The 11415-nt window shown below is 46.2% G+C and overlaps 1 protein-coding gene across 1 annotated transcript in view; it reads right to left on the reverse strand.

The window, feature by feature from the left end:
• The window catches only part of ENDOD1 (endonuclease domain containing 1), a 26798-nt gene extending 19720 nt beyond the window's left edge, over positions 1-7078 (reverse strand). Inside the window, exon 1 of the mRNA XM_014538646.1 lies at positions 6859-7078. Coding sequence (XP_014394132.1) covers positions 6859-6933 — 75 coding nt within the window. The 5' untranslated portion in view covers positions 6934-7078. The remainder of the gene's footprint in view (positions 1-6858) is intronic.
• Positions 7079-11415: the final 4337 nt, after the last annotated feature.

Consider the following 11415-nt stretch of genomic DNA (forward strand, 5'->3'; position numbering starts at 1 on the left):
TTCTTAATGCCGCGACCCTTTAATACAGTTCCTCATGTTGTGGTGACCCCCAACCATAAAATTATTTTTGTTGCTACTTCATAACTGTAATTTTGCTACTGTTATGAATCGTAATGTAAATATCTGATATGCAGGATGTATTTTCATTGTTACAAATTGAACATAATTAAAGCATAGTGATTAATCACAAAAACAATATGTAATTATATATGTGTTTTCCGATGGTCTTAGGCGACCCCTGTGAAAGGGTCGTTCAACCCCCAAAGGGGTCTCGACCCACAGGTTGAGAACCGCTACCTTAGGTGCTCAGCAAGTTGGGTGAACCCCAGAGATGCAAAGAGGAATGGCTGAGTCCTCCTACGTTGGAAGATGATGGAACAGGAGAAAGAATGAAAGCCCATTTATTCCATTTCCATTTCAGACTGCTGTGGTTTTTTTCTTGAAAATTAAAAAAAATAAATAAAAGGGGGTGGAGGGATTAAAAAAATGCACCAAACCTACACTAGCAATACAAGGGAGGCTGGGAGGAGGGCAGTGGGCGGCCTTGAGGCCAACACCCTCCCATGAGACGCCTCAGACTGCTCTTCTCACACAAAGCTCCAAGTTTCCAACTCCTGGGAGCCTCAGAGAGAGTGCCAACTCCTTTAAGACCTTTCCAGACCTGCGGCACCTTCTCAGGTTACATCATCCCTGGTCTTCTCTGGTTTCCTTCCTCCTTACTCACTGAGGCCTCTACTTTCTTTTTCCACTCTGGACGCTACTTTCTTTTCCAGCGCAATTATTCTCAGCCTTGAACTGCGTGGGGCAGAACTCAGAAAAGCCGGTTGGTTCAGTGGGGCTGTCTCCATTTCTCATTTTTTCCACCTTCGGAGTTCAGACAAGCTTAGAGGTTCTTGGACCTGGCTGCCCATCAGAATCACCTGGAAGCTTAAAAACAAAAATACCTCCGGGCCTTACCTCAGACCAGTTAAGTCAGAACCTCTGGGGTAGGAGCAGGGCTGGGAATCAGGATGTTTTTAAAGTTCTCCAGATGATTCTAAATTAAGAACCGGCTGGGCTAGATCTTTATCAGATTTTTATTTATCATTCTGCTGGAGTTCAGCCCCTGCCTAGACAGCCACCAGAAGGAATCAGTTATGTGTCCTTAAATTAACAGTTCTCAAAATTCAATTTGTATTAGAAGCACCTCTGTTCTTATCCTATATAATAAAGAGCTAATATGCTAATTAGACCAAACAGCAGAACGGCTGTCTGGATAACCTTCTGGATGAAGCCGGGGCTGCGAGGGCTGAGCCACTTGCATGAATTTCGTGCATCGGGCCTCTATTTAAAAGCAAGGTCTATTCACTAGGCTTGGAGTGGGGTTCAGAAATGCATTTTCAACACCCCCCCCCAAGTGATACTGATGCAGGGGGTCCAGGAACCCCACACTGAAAAACAAATGTGCGAACGAGTTATCTTTGATAGTGCCCCAGCTGGGCTTAGTGTAGTCAGACTATCCATATTTTGTGAGAGGTATTATCCCCAAATTGCAAGAGCTGTGATAATGATGATGGAGAGAACAAAGTATAGAGCCAACTGGATCCTCCATCTATCAGAGCAGCTAGTATTTTGATCATAAACATGTATAAACATGGATTTCCTGCCTTATTCTCATGTGGTATGAAAAGTCTATTTTTGGCTATTTATACTCTTTTGAGCATATCTCACTACTCTAACATCTTCAATAACATCCTGGTTAATGATCAACTGGCATGTAAATGGGTCCCCCCCACGCTCCCCCCGCCTCTTCTCTCAAATATTCCTTCATCTTCAACAAAACAGGCCAATGCCTGTCCCCAACCACGTCAGTTACATGGCTATAATGTAAATGCTTCCCTGCTTCTCTCTGTACTGCCACCACGTCATCAACGGCTAGGGATGCCTTCACCATTCCTCTCTGCTGCTTGCATTCTACTTGGATGCCAAGGCTGGGCCTCCACCTCACAGCTCTTGTGCTGGGCAGTCTCCTTTGGCCTCCCAGATCCATTCTCCACTCTTCTCTGCCCTCCTCTGTATCCCAGGAGGCTGACTTTGAGGGACCACATCGTCTGAGCTCTCTTGCCCTCTGGCTTCTGACTGGAATAGCCAACAAGAGGGTGGGAAGAGGAGGCCAGAGTACTTATTCCCTTGCTTCCTCCCCACCTGGTTGCTGCAGTTCTGGCTCTGGCTGAGTTTCTCTGTCGTCATGGCTCCCACCAGGCTTTTCCTCACCCCATAGACCAGGGATAGTGACAGCTTCGTGTGATGGCTAGGCCCTAGGTGCTTCACCATATCTTGCTGACTCCCTTAATTCTCTAGAAATCATTTTTTCATTCAATTCTGTTGATTCAACTCTTTGAGAGTTCCATCTATTTCCTGCCAGGATACAGCTACAGTGAGATCTTTCCCAAGAACCCAACTCACCCAATCCTGAGAGGTCAGTCACAGCCACCTCAGGGCATTGGTAGCAAGGATTATGTGCATGGATGGTACACAGAAAGGATCCCTCAAGTAGTCTAATTTGGCTGCCCACTCTGGGCTCTCCCAGCCAACCGCCAGGTATACCAGTCCCTGTCAATCAATGTGCCACAGTCAACTTTTACTTCTGACTTAACTGAGCAGTTCTGACACTACTTCTGAAAGAGCAGCACTTGTTACTGCATGACCCTACCTAAGCACTCCTTGCCTTGCCAGTCACAACCAAGGGACAGCCAATCCAGCCAGCAACCAACCAGATGACTCTCTCGGGTTTTCTATCTAAGAAACTCAGCAACTGACAAGAGTCAGGGTGTGAGAGTTGCTAGATGCAGTTTAGGGTTGACAGCCAAGATGGTCCATGAGAAAGCAGGTAGAAGACAGAAGGTGATGCTCTCACCGGTTTGGCTCAGTGGATAGAGCACTGGCCTGTGGACTCAAGGGTCCCGGGTTCAATTCCAGTCAAGGGCACATGTCCGGGTTGCAGGCTCGGTCCCAAGTAGGGGACGTGCAGGAGGCAGCCAACCAATGATTCCCTCTCATCATTGATGTTTCTCTCTCTCTCTCTTCCTTTCCTTCCTCTCTGAAATCAATAACAATATGTTAAATTAAAAAATAAAAATAAAAAAGACAGAGGGTGGGAGAAGGACCCTGGAGACTAAGTGGGACCATTTGGTTTGTAGACGATTCCCAGCTCTGGTTCCTCTGAGACCTTTGTGTATCTGTTCCTGTGCCTGTTCCTACACTGCCCTGCCCTTCACCCGAATAAGGTTGGGTAAGCTTATGATTCATGCACCAACAAGCCTGAAACAACAGGAGTCCTGTTCTTATGAAAACTCACTAGGCCCGCTGTGGGAATTGGGGCAGGGACCTTGTAGGCATGGAACCTTCTAGACACCTGGATTAAATCTCGGAACAAATGAAGATACAAGGCTGCCATGGTCCAAGAAGTCTGGGGACAGATCAGAGGGATGCCCCATGGGACAGAAAGAACTTCTACCACATTCAGAGAATGTATCAGGAAAAAAAGTAACATAGAGAATAGTTCAGGAGCAACTGAACGTAGAGAAAAAGCTGAGACCAGTCACAGGGAAGGTGGCAATGGAGCAGGAACGGGGATTTTTGTTGTTTTGGCAAGGCTAAGTGGTTTTGTTAGAGAAAGCCAGGACCACAAAAGTCTTCAGAGCTGGCATTCGGACCCTTCTTTTTGCTAAAGGTGGGCACAACATTGGCAAAGCACCGGATGTACTACATCTGTCGCTTGGTGAGGCCTGTCTTTTTCTTCTCCTATTTGGCCACTTTGGGAGTCTAACCTCTCTCTTTCCCAGATGGACCAAGGACCCATTTCAGAAAGAATACAGGGTCAGACCTAGAAGCCTGGTAACCTTCATTCTGGTGACCTCCAAGGCAGGTATAGCCAAGGTTACTTGTTTATTCAACATACTTAATGAATTTGTATTGTGTGCTCAGACACAATGCAGGGTGCCTCTTGCACACACTGCCATACTGCATCGTCCTAACTCCTCTGCAGAATAGGGACAATCTATTAGCTCCACGCCACAGATGGGGAACTAAGCACCATGGGATTCAGTAACATTTCCAAGGTCACACAGCTGGTAAGTGACAGAGCTGGGACGCAACCCCATGTTGCCTCTCTACAAAACCCATTTCTTAACCTCTCTGTTTCTGTCTTTGCCCCTTCAGAGCTAATAGTCTAAAGAGAGAGAGGTAGGTAAACCACTCCTGGTCATGATCTGCCTTCTCAAGTAAGAAACAGGACACCCGCAGTCAGGGGTGGGGCCTTGCTCCAGGACCACGTCTTAGACTCTATTTCTTGGCTTAGTCCTGAGAACTCAATAAATGGTTTTGCTGCTGATGATAATGACAATATTGATAAAAGTATCAATCAGCAGCTAGACGTCTGACTACTCATCCTTTGCTATGCTAACCTTCTAGACCTGCTGATCAGGAATGAATAAATGAATGAACAGATAATAAACAGGGGCAGCTTGTTCTTGTCACTGAAGATCCCTGTAATTCTATGTCTACCTCTTAAACCCAATTTATTAATAGAAAAGAGAACACATTTATGATAAACTCTTGTCTCTGATTGGCTATGACCACATTTATTATGTAAATGAATGAGAGGAAACATGTGGGCACTGGCCTGTGTCCGGACTGGAGGAACAGAATGGTACCCAATATTGACAGCAGCAAAAGCAACAGCAGTAACAAGCCTAGTCAGTGAGCTACCTGGGCACGGAACTGCAGCCTGCAAGACACCACTGTCATCTCGATTATGGACTCACCTCTACCTGAAAACTGGGAAGGGCTCCTAGCCTGTCTCCACACGAGATTACAGCTATACAGGCAGCCTTTTTCCAAAATTTACCCTTCGCTATAAAGATCACTATAGGAGCGGGCTGGAAGGGGTCAATGCGGGGGAAAGGGAGGACATAAGTAATACTTTCAACAATAAAGATTTTTAAAAAAAGATCATTTGAGAAGGGGCCTTAGCCCTCAGACCCTTTTCCACGGCATAATAACTCTCACTGTAGGAAATGGTTTCTTTGCTTCCAACCTAAACCCTTCTTAAGTGTTAAAGTTTATATCTTCTTAAGCAAAAAAGAGACAGCATCTGCTCCATGTTGTGTAACAAATATCATTTGAGGCTAGTAAGTCTGCCCTCAGACAAAATCATTTCCATTTCTTTAACTTTTCTCCTGGGTGTTTGGAATGTGGCTCTTTTTCAAGTTCCTCTAAACATGGACTACACAACAGCAGGACTTGGAATTAGAAATCGAACACCAGATTAGAAACGAGGCACCTGTTGGCCCTGCCACTTGCTGGCCTTGTGACTTTGGGCAGACAGGGACTCCCTGGCCTCTGTCTCCTGTAAGAGGAAAAGGAGACCTCTGCTCAGGAGCACGGGAAGGGGAAAGGAGGCGGGATGATCTCAAGCCACCCATGAGCAATATGTGACACAAACTTGAAGGAAAAATGTGATGAACTGGACTTTGCATTCAAGATCCCTAGGTCTTCTATTTCTAAATGAAATAAACTCTCCGACTCCATGGGTGTGTTGGTTGTTTCTGAGCTTGTTATATGTGGCTTCAGAGTCCAAAGGCGTGTGCTGAAACTTGTTGACTAGAATAAAGGGTATGCAAACATATATGTGTCTCTGAATGATGGAAATTCCTGGAATGTTAGCACACACACACACACACACACACACACACACACACACTCATAAACTGTATCTGTAAGAAGTTAGATCTTTTTCTTTATATGCTTCCAAAATACTCAAAATATTTTTTATCATAAGCGTACATTACTTGTATAATCCAAAAAAACCTAAATGTTATAAATAATGACAACCGCAACCACATCAAAAAGGTTAGTTGAAAATTATAGGTCTAGATCTAGGGCTGCCGTGCCATAATAGGAATAGGATGATACAGCCTTCAAATTTCCCAGTCACTGTTCAATCCATATTTGCTGAGTGCTCAACACTCAACATTAACCACTTACTACGCGATGGCATCATGCAAGACCAGGGGCTGGCAAGCCACAGCCGGTGAGCCAAGTCCAGCCCACCACCTGCTTTCACAGGGTTCCCTCGGAGCACAGCCACACGCATTCGTTTATGTGTTGTCTGTGGCTGTTTTTGTGCTCAAACAGCCCAGCTGAATAGTTACGACAGAGACTATGTGGCCTGCAAAGCCTAAAATATGTACTATTTGGCCCTTCAGAGAAAAAGTTTATTGGCCCCTGAGTTAGGCAATGAGGGTTCAATAGGGAGCAACAAGAGCCCTGGGCCCTGCCCTCATGGTCCTTAGGGTCTAGTTGGGTGGAAGTCAATTAGTGACACAAATAAATGTATAATTGCAACATGCTAGCAACAAAAAGGTATGTTTGGTGCTGCTAGAGAGTGTTCCCGATGGTTGACCTGGTTGGGAATACCATGGAAGACAATAAAACAAAAACAAAAATAGCAGGTACAAAGTCCTTATGATAGAAATTTAAACCAAAAAAAAATTTTTTTTTAAACAAACTTAGAAATAAGCCAAAGTGCTAGAGGTAAAAGCCTGACAAGGTCTGTGACACCAGATAAGGCAGGGAGGGGAAAGGGAGACAGAGCAGGAAGGACTCTGAAGACCACGATAAGGGCTTATCTTTATCTGAAGGAAAGTGGGGAGTCCCCACGCGTTTCCAGTGAGACTGTTGGAGACATGATGGGATTAGTGCTTGGAGGGGATTTCTCTGGCTCCCAGTGGAGAAAGGCTAGGGGAGACCCAGGGGCTAACCAGACAGGAAGCTGTTTTGCAGAGAGGGCTGGACAAAGATGATGGGAGCTCGGACCTCAGAGTGCAGATGGTAGGGGTTGCAGGGGTGAAATCTGTCCGGCTGAGGTGCAGAAGCAAGGTCATCAATCATCCCAAACGGACCACTCAGACGTGAAGGAATTGTCCGACGTTATCCTAGGTACCAGGGTCCAGATGTGGTAGAGACAGCCAAGAATGAGGAAAGGCCTTTCATGACTCATAAACTCTGCTTTCCTTCCCCCACATCTCCGTGTGTCCTGATGATGGGGGGAAAGAGACGTTTTGGGGGGCTAGCAATCTGAATCTAGTCACTGCCCCTTTAATTGTCTGGTCCTGCAAGACCTGTTTACTCCCACTTTAGAGAGGCCTTAAACCTTCCCCAGACCAAATTATCAGTGCTGGTGCCAGGCCAGGCCTTTGGTTGAGGTCTCAAAGCCCCAGCACATAGGGCTCTTTAAGAACTTGCAAAGGGAACCGGAAAACCCCATATTTGGGAGACAAAGGACTGAAAAAAGTATAAAAAGGGAAAGCTTCCTCCATGTTTTTTTGCACAGAATTTGAAAGACATTTTTCTCTGGGCCCGTGCATAATAATAATAAAGTGTAACTCCATTTCTCTAAGCGTTGCTTGGTTTTTCTCCAGTCCTCTGTAACACTGAGACCACGGTGGATGCCCAATCTTTCAGAAACATAAATAGTGGCCATTTCCTCACATGGTCCCTGTTCAATCATGTATCATGGTCAGTTGGTTCAACAAAGTGATGTGTGTGGACCAACTTGGGCACTGAGAAGTTATAAACACTAAGATAATGGCCAGGAAATTTCCTGAAACCAACATTGCCATCTCCCCAACACGCAGCAAAGGCTCATTTAGCATGCTGGGTGGAAGCCAGGTGACCTGGGACTATGACAGATGTCAGTGTTGTAGGCAGTTAGACAGACGGGAACAGAGCAAGAACGATGGGCCAGGTACAGAAGGTCATCAGGGTGGAAATTTCCAGGTGCTTAACAATGGACAATCAATTTTTGCAGGGTGGGAACTCTCCCCAGGGTAACTTTCCCTCCCCTAGCATATCGCTGATCAGCTGATCATTCGGTTTGGACCCCCTCCCTGGCCTTTCCTCCCTAGAGATAACATCTAGGCCTCAGTTGTATTTCAGTTCCAGGCCCAGATAAGCAAGAAAACCTGCCACAGGTGACATCAGGACCAGCTGCATTGAATACTGACCCCTGCCCTGGCACCCATCAATCACACAGTGGAGACCACAACCCTGAAAGCACACACTTGGAAAACTACTGAATATTTTATTGAGATCTTCCCTGGGACCTCCCCTAAAATCTATACCCCTAAAACCCTTAGGATAGAGGACCTCCTGGGAGCAAGCTCCTGCCTTTCCCTTCCCTCCCCTTGGCAAGTTACCATTAGCTTCCTCACTCCCAAGCTCCAAAGGGAGCAAGCTCCTGCCTTTCCCTTTCCTCCCCCTGGCAAGTTACCATTAGCTTCCTCACTCCCAAGCTTCAAGGGCCCTTCCTTTACCTCTGGAATTTGTTTGCTAAGCCCATTTCTTCCAGGAATTGCTTTATCTACCTCTGTAATTTACCCAATACATGTTCTCTTACAATCTGGGTCTTGCTCTGAATTCTTTCCTAGCCAGAACCCAAGCTCCAAGGTTCTGAACCCGGGTTTGGTCTGACCCCACTGGTCAGACACCTGGTGCTGCTCCCACCGCCTCCAACATAAGGACTTGCACAGGGACTTCGGGTTACTACCAGTCATACAGGGGAAGGGAATGTCCGCACTTTCAGGAGGCCGGGTGGTCTGAGTGGGAGCAAAGGCCCTCTTCCGGCCCAAAGTGGGGCTTCCTGCTTTACTGGGCTAAGTTTCAGAATGTGCTGTCAGCTGACTTAACTTCCCTGGGGACACGGGCTGGGTGCATGGGAGGGGCTCCTGAACTGACTGGGCTGAAAGCTGGGTGAGTGGGTCTCTACCTCTGCTCCAGAGGAGAATCTGTGCAGGGCGTGGTTTGCCCGCCCCTTCCCCTCGGGCAACTGGCATCTGGTCAGGAGCTGGGCTCACCTCAGGCTCAGGTACTGTACCCAACCCACCTCCAGCAGCAATAGGCCTACACCCCCACAGGTGCAAGCACCTCCTTATTCCCACCACACTCACTGTGACCCAGGGGACAATACTTGTTTGACAGAGTCTTTAGATGATCCATTCCCCTCCACCCCAAGCTGGTGCCTTAAGGAGAATGTCTGAGAGCACAACCACCATAGGACGTGCTCACCACAGGCGAGAATAGAGCAACATTGCAGAGGGCGGCAACAGCACCCTCAGCCAATGCAGCACAAAGGTACACCTGCGGCTGTGAGCATCTGGCACTCATTGGCATGGTGCTCTGATGCTCTATAACATCCTAGAAAATGGATGTGTGACCTTTCGAAAGAGGAACTTCATTCAGGAGAGCTAAAAAGGAGTTCTCCTATTACATTAGTGGGTTTGGTAACAGAGACAGTTGCATATGTTCTCTAGTGTCAGGCAACTTGAGTTCAAACCCCAGTTCCGCCACTTCCTAGCTCCATAAAAAATGGAATAACTGAACCTCTCTGTGCCTCCGTTTCCTCCTCTGCCTAAGGAGGATAATAATAATAGCACCTATTTCCTACAGTTGTTGTGAAGACTGAGATTACATGTGGGGGGAAATGCCTAGGACAGTGCCCAGTATGTGGTAAGTACCCAGCGAGCCCTAGAAGCTCCATTGAACACCTGAAAGCATCTCACACTTAGCTCCTCTCACCCCGGCTTCCCCTTTAGTATCCTCATCTTATTCATGGCCATGCCATTTTTCCAGTCGTCCGGCCAAAGTCCTTGAGTCATCTGTGACTCCTTCCTTTCTCTCACCCCAAAGACCCTTGACTCTTTCTTCAAAAATAAATCCAGAACTAGATTGCCATTACCCTGGTCCAAGCCACCATTGCCTCTTGCCAGATTATTGAAATCTCCTATCTGGTCTCTGCTTCTGTCCTGAAACCCATACAGTCTGCTCTCAATGTGGCAACCAAAATGATGATATTCAAATGTTAGTCAGGTCACATCAAAACTCTCTGCTCAAAGCTGGTACAGTGGCTTCCTGTCTCACACGAGGTAAAAGCCAAATTTCCCACATATAACCCAGAGGCGGGATCTACCATTTCCCACCCCACCTGTCTGACCTCATCTCCTGCCATTCACCTCATTTATCCTTCTCTAGCTGCACTGGCCTCTTCAAATATGGAGGAACACTCAGGCCCCAGGGCCTTTACACTTGCTGTTCCCTCTACCGAACAACCTTCCCCCAGATACCTGCATGTCTGGTTTTGTCACTTGCTTTGGGTCTGTACACAGAGTCACCTTTTCCTGGGTAACTCATATCCTTCTACCATGCTTTATTTTTCTCTTTCGTACTTCCTACTATTTACTAAGCTATGCCTTTTATTTATCTTATCGCTTATGTCCTCTATTAGATATTAAGCTCCATGAAAGTAGGGATTTTTGTCCGAGTCACTGATCTATTCCCAGGGCCCAGAACAGTGCCTGGCACATAGCAGGTCTTGGAATAGACATTTGTTGATATATTAACCAATGGAGCCTCCAGGGCTTTGTGAAAGCATTAGGTAGTCCTGCCAACTGAAGGTCAGTCAAAACTCAAGACCATAATCCTTACAGTTAAGGTGCAAGTCAATGGGAACACGTCATTTAATTTACATTTCTGAACACTACTCAGCTATCTGTTAACTCAGCAAAACAAAATGTGCCCTTATTTTCAGTTTTGATTAAAAATATAAAATGCCCTCAGCTAGACTCTTGATTGAACCACTCTTCCGTCAGGCACGGAAGTAAATGCATGACTGGAATACTAAGTGGTGCTTCTCTATTTGGTTCACCCTATGAGGTGGTTTCTTCTTTATTCCCCCTTCCTTTCAGTGGCCGCATAGATATATCAGCAGGCAACCAATTATCACTGCCATAGATGTCAGGTTCTATGGAACAAAAGGGCAAGCAGGAGACATGATATGCAACTTGAAGGAGAAAACATTCTCGAGCTAACAGTAATTCTAGGAGCAAGACCAGACCACTGGAAGTGACAGCTACTGGCAAGTGGGAGGACTTATTTTTTCCAATTTTCACTTGTCAAGCCAACAGTGTAAGAGAAAGAGAAATTTGAAACCCAAAGAACAAAATCCTTATGTCTCAAGGAAAGCACCATTCAATCACCATCAGCCAATAACGAGCTAGCGACAATCCGAAGGTGGGATTTTCAGAATGGTATGTTAGAAGGAAAGCCACAAATCATCCAAAGAACTGGATTAATTCAGCCAAATAAAAAATAAACTAACAAATCTAGTCAGTCAATTTGGAAGCTGGAGAAAACACTGGCATTGTGATTGGAAGGCAGCAGGACAGAGTAGAAAGAGGGCTAAGAACTTTGCGGCTGGGCAGCCATAAGCTTCAGTCCAGGCTTTGCCATCTAGCAGTGTCTGACCTTGGGTAAGTTATGTAACCGCTCTGAAGCTCAGTTTCCTAAACTATAAAACATGGAGCATAATAACTATAA

Source organism: Myotis brandtii, unplaced genomic scaffold (genome assembly GCF_000412655.1).
Source record: "Myotis brandtii unplaced genomic scaffold, ASM41265v1 scaffold1043, whole genome shotgun sequence".
NCBI lineage: Eukaryota > Metazoa > Chordata > Mammalia > Chiroptera > Vespertilionidae > Myotis > Myotis brandtii.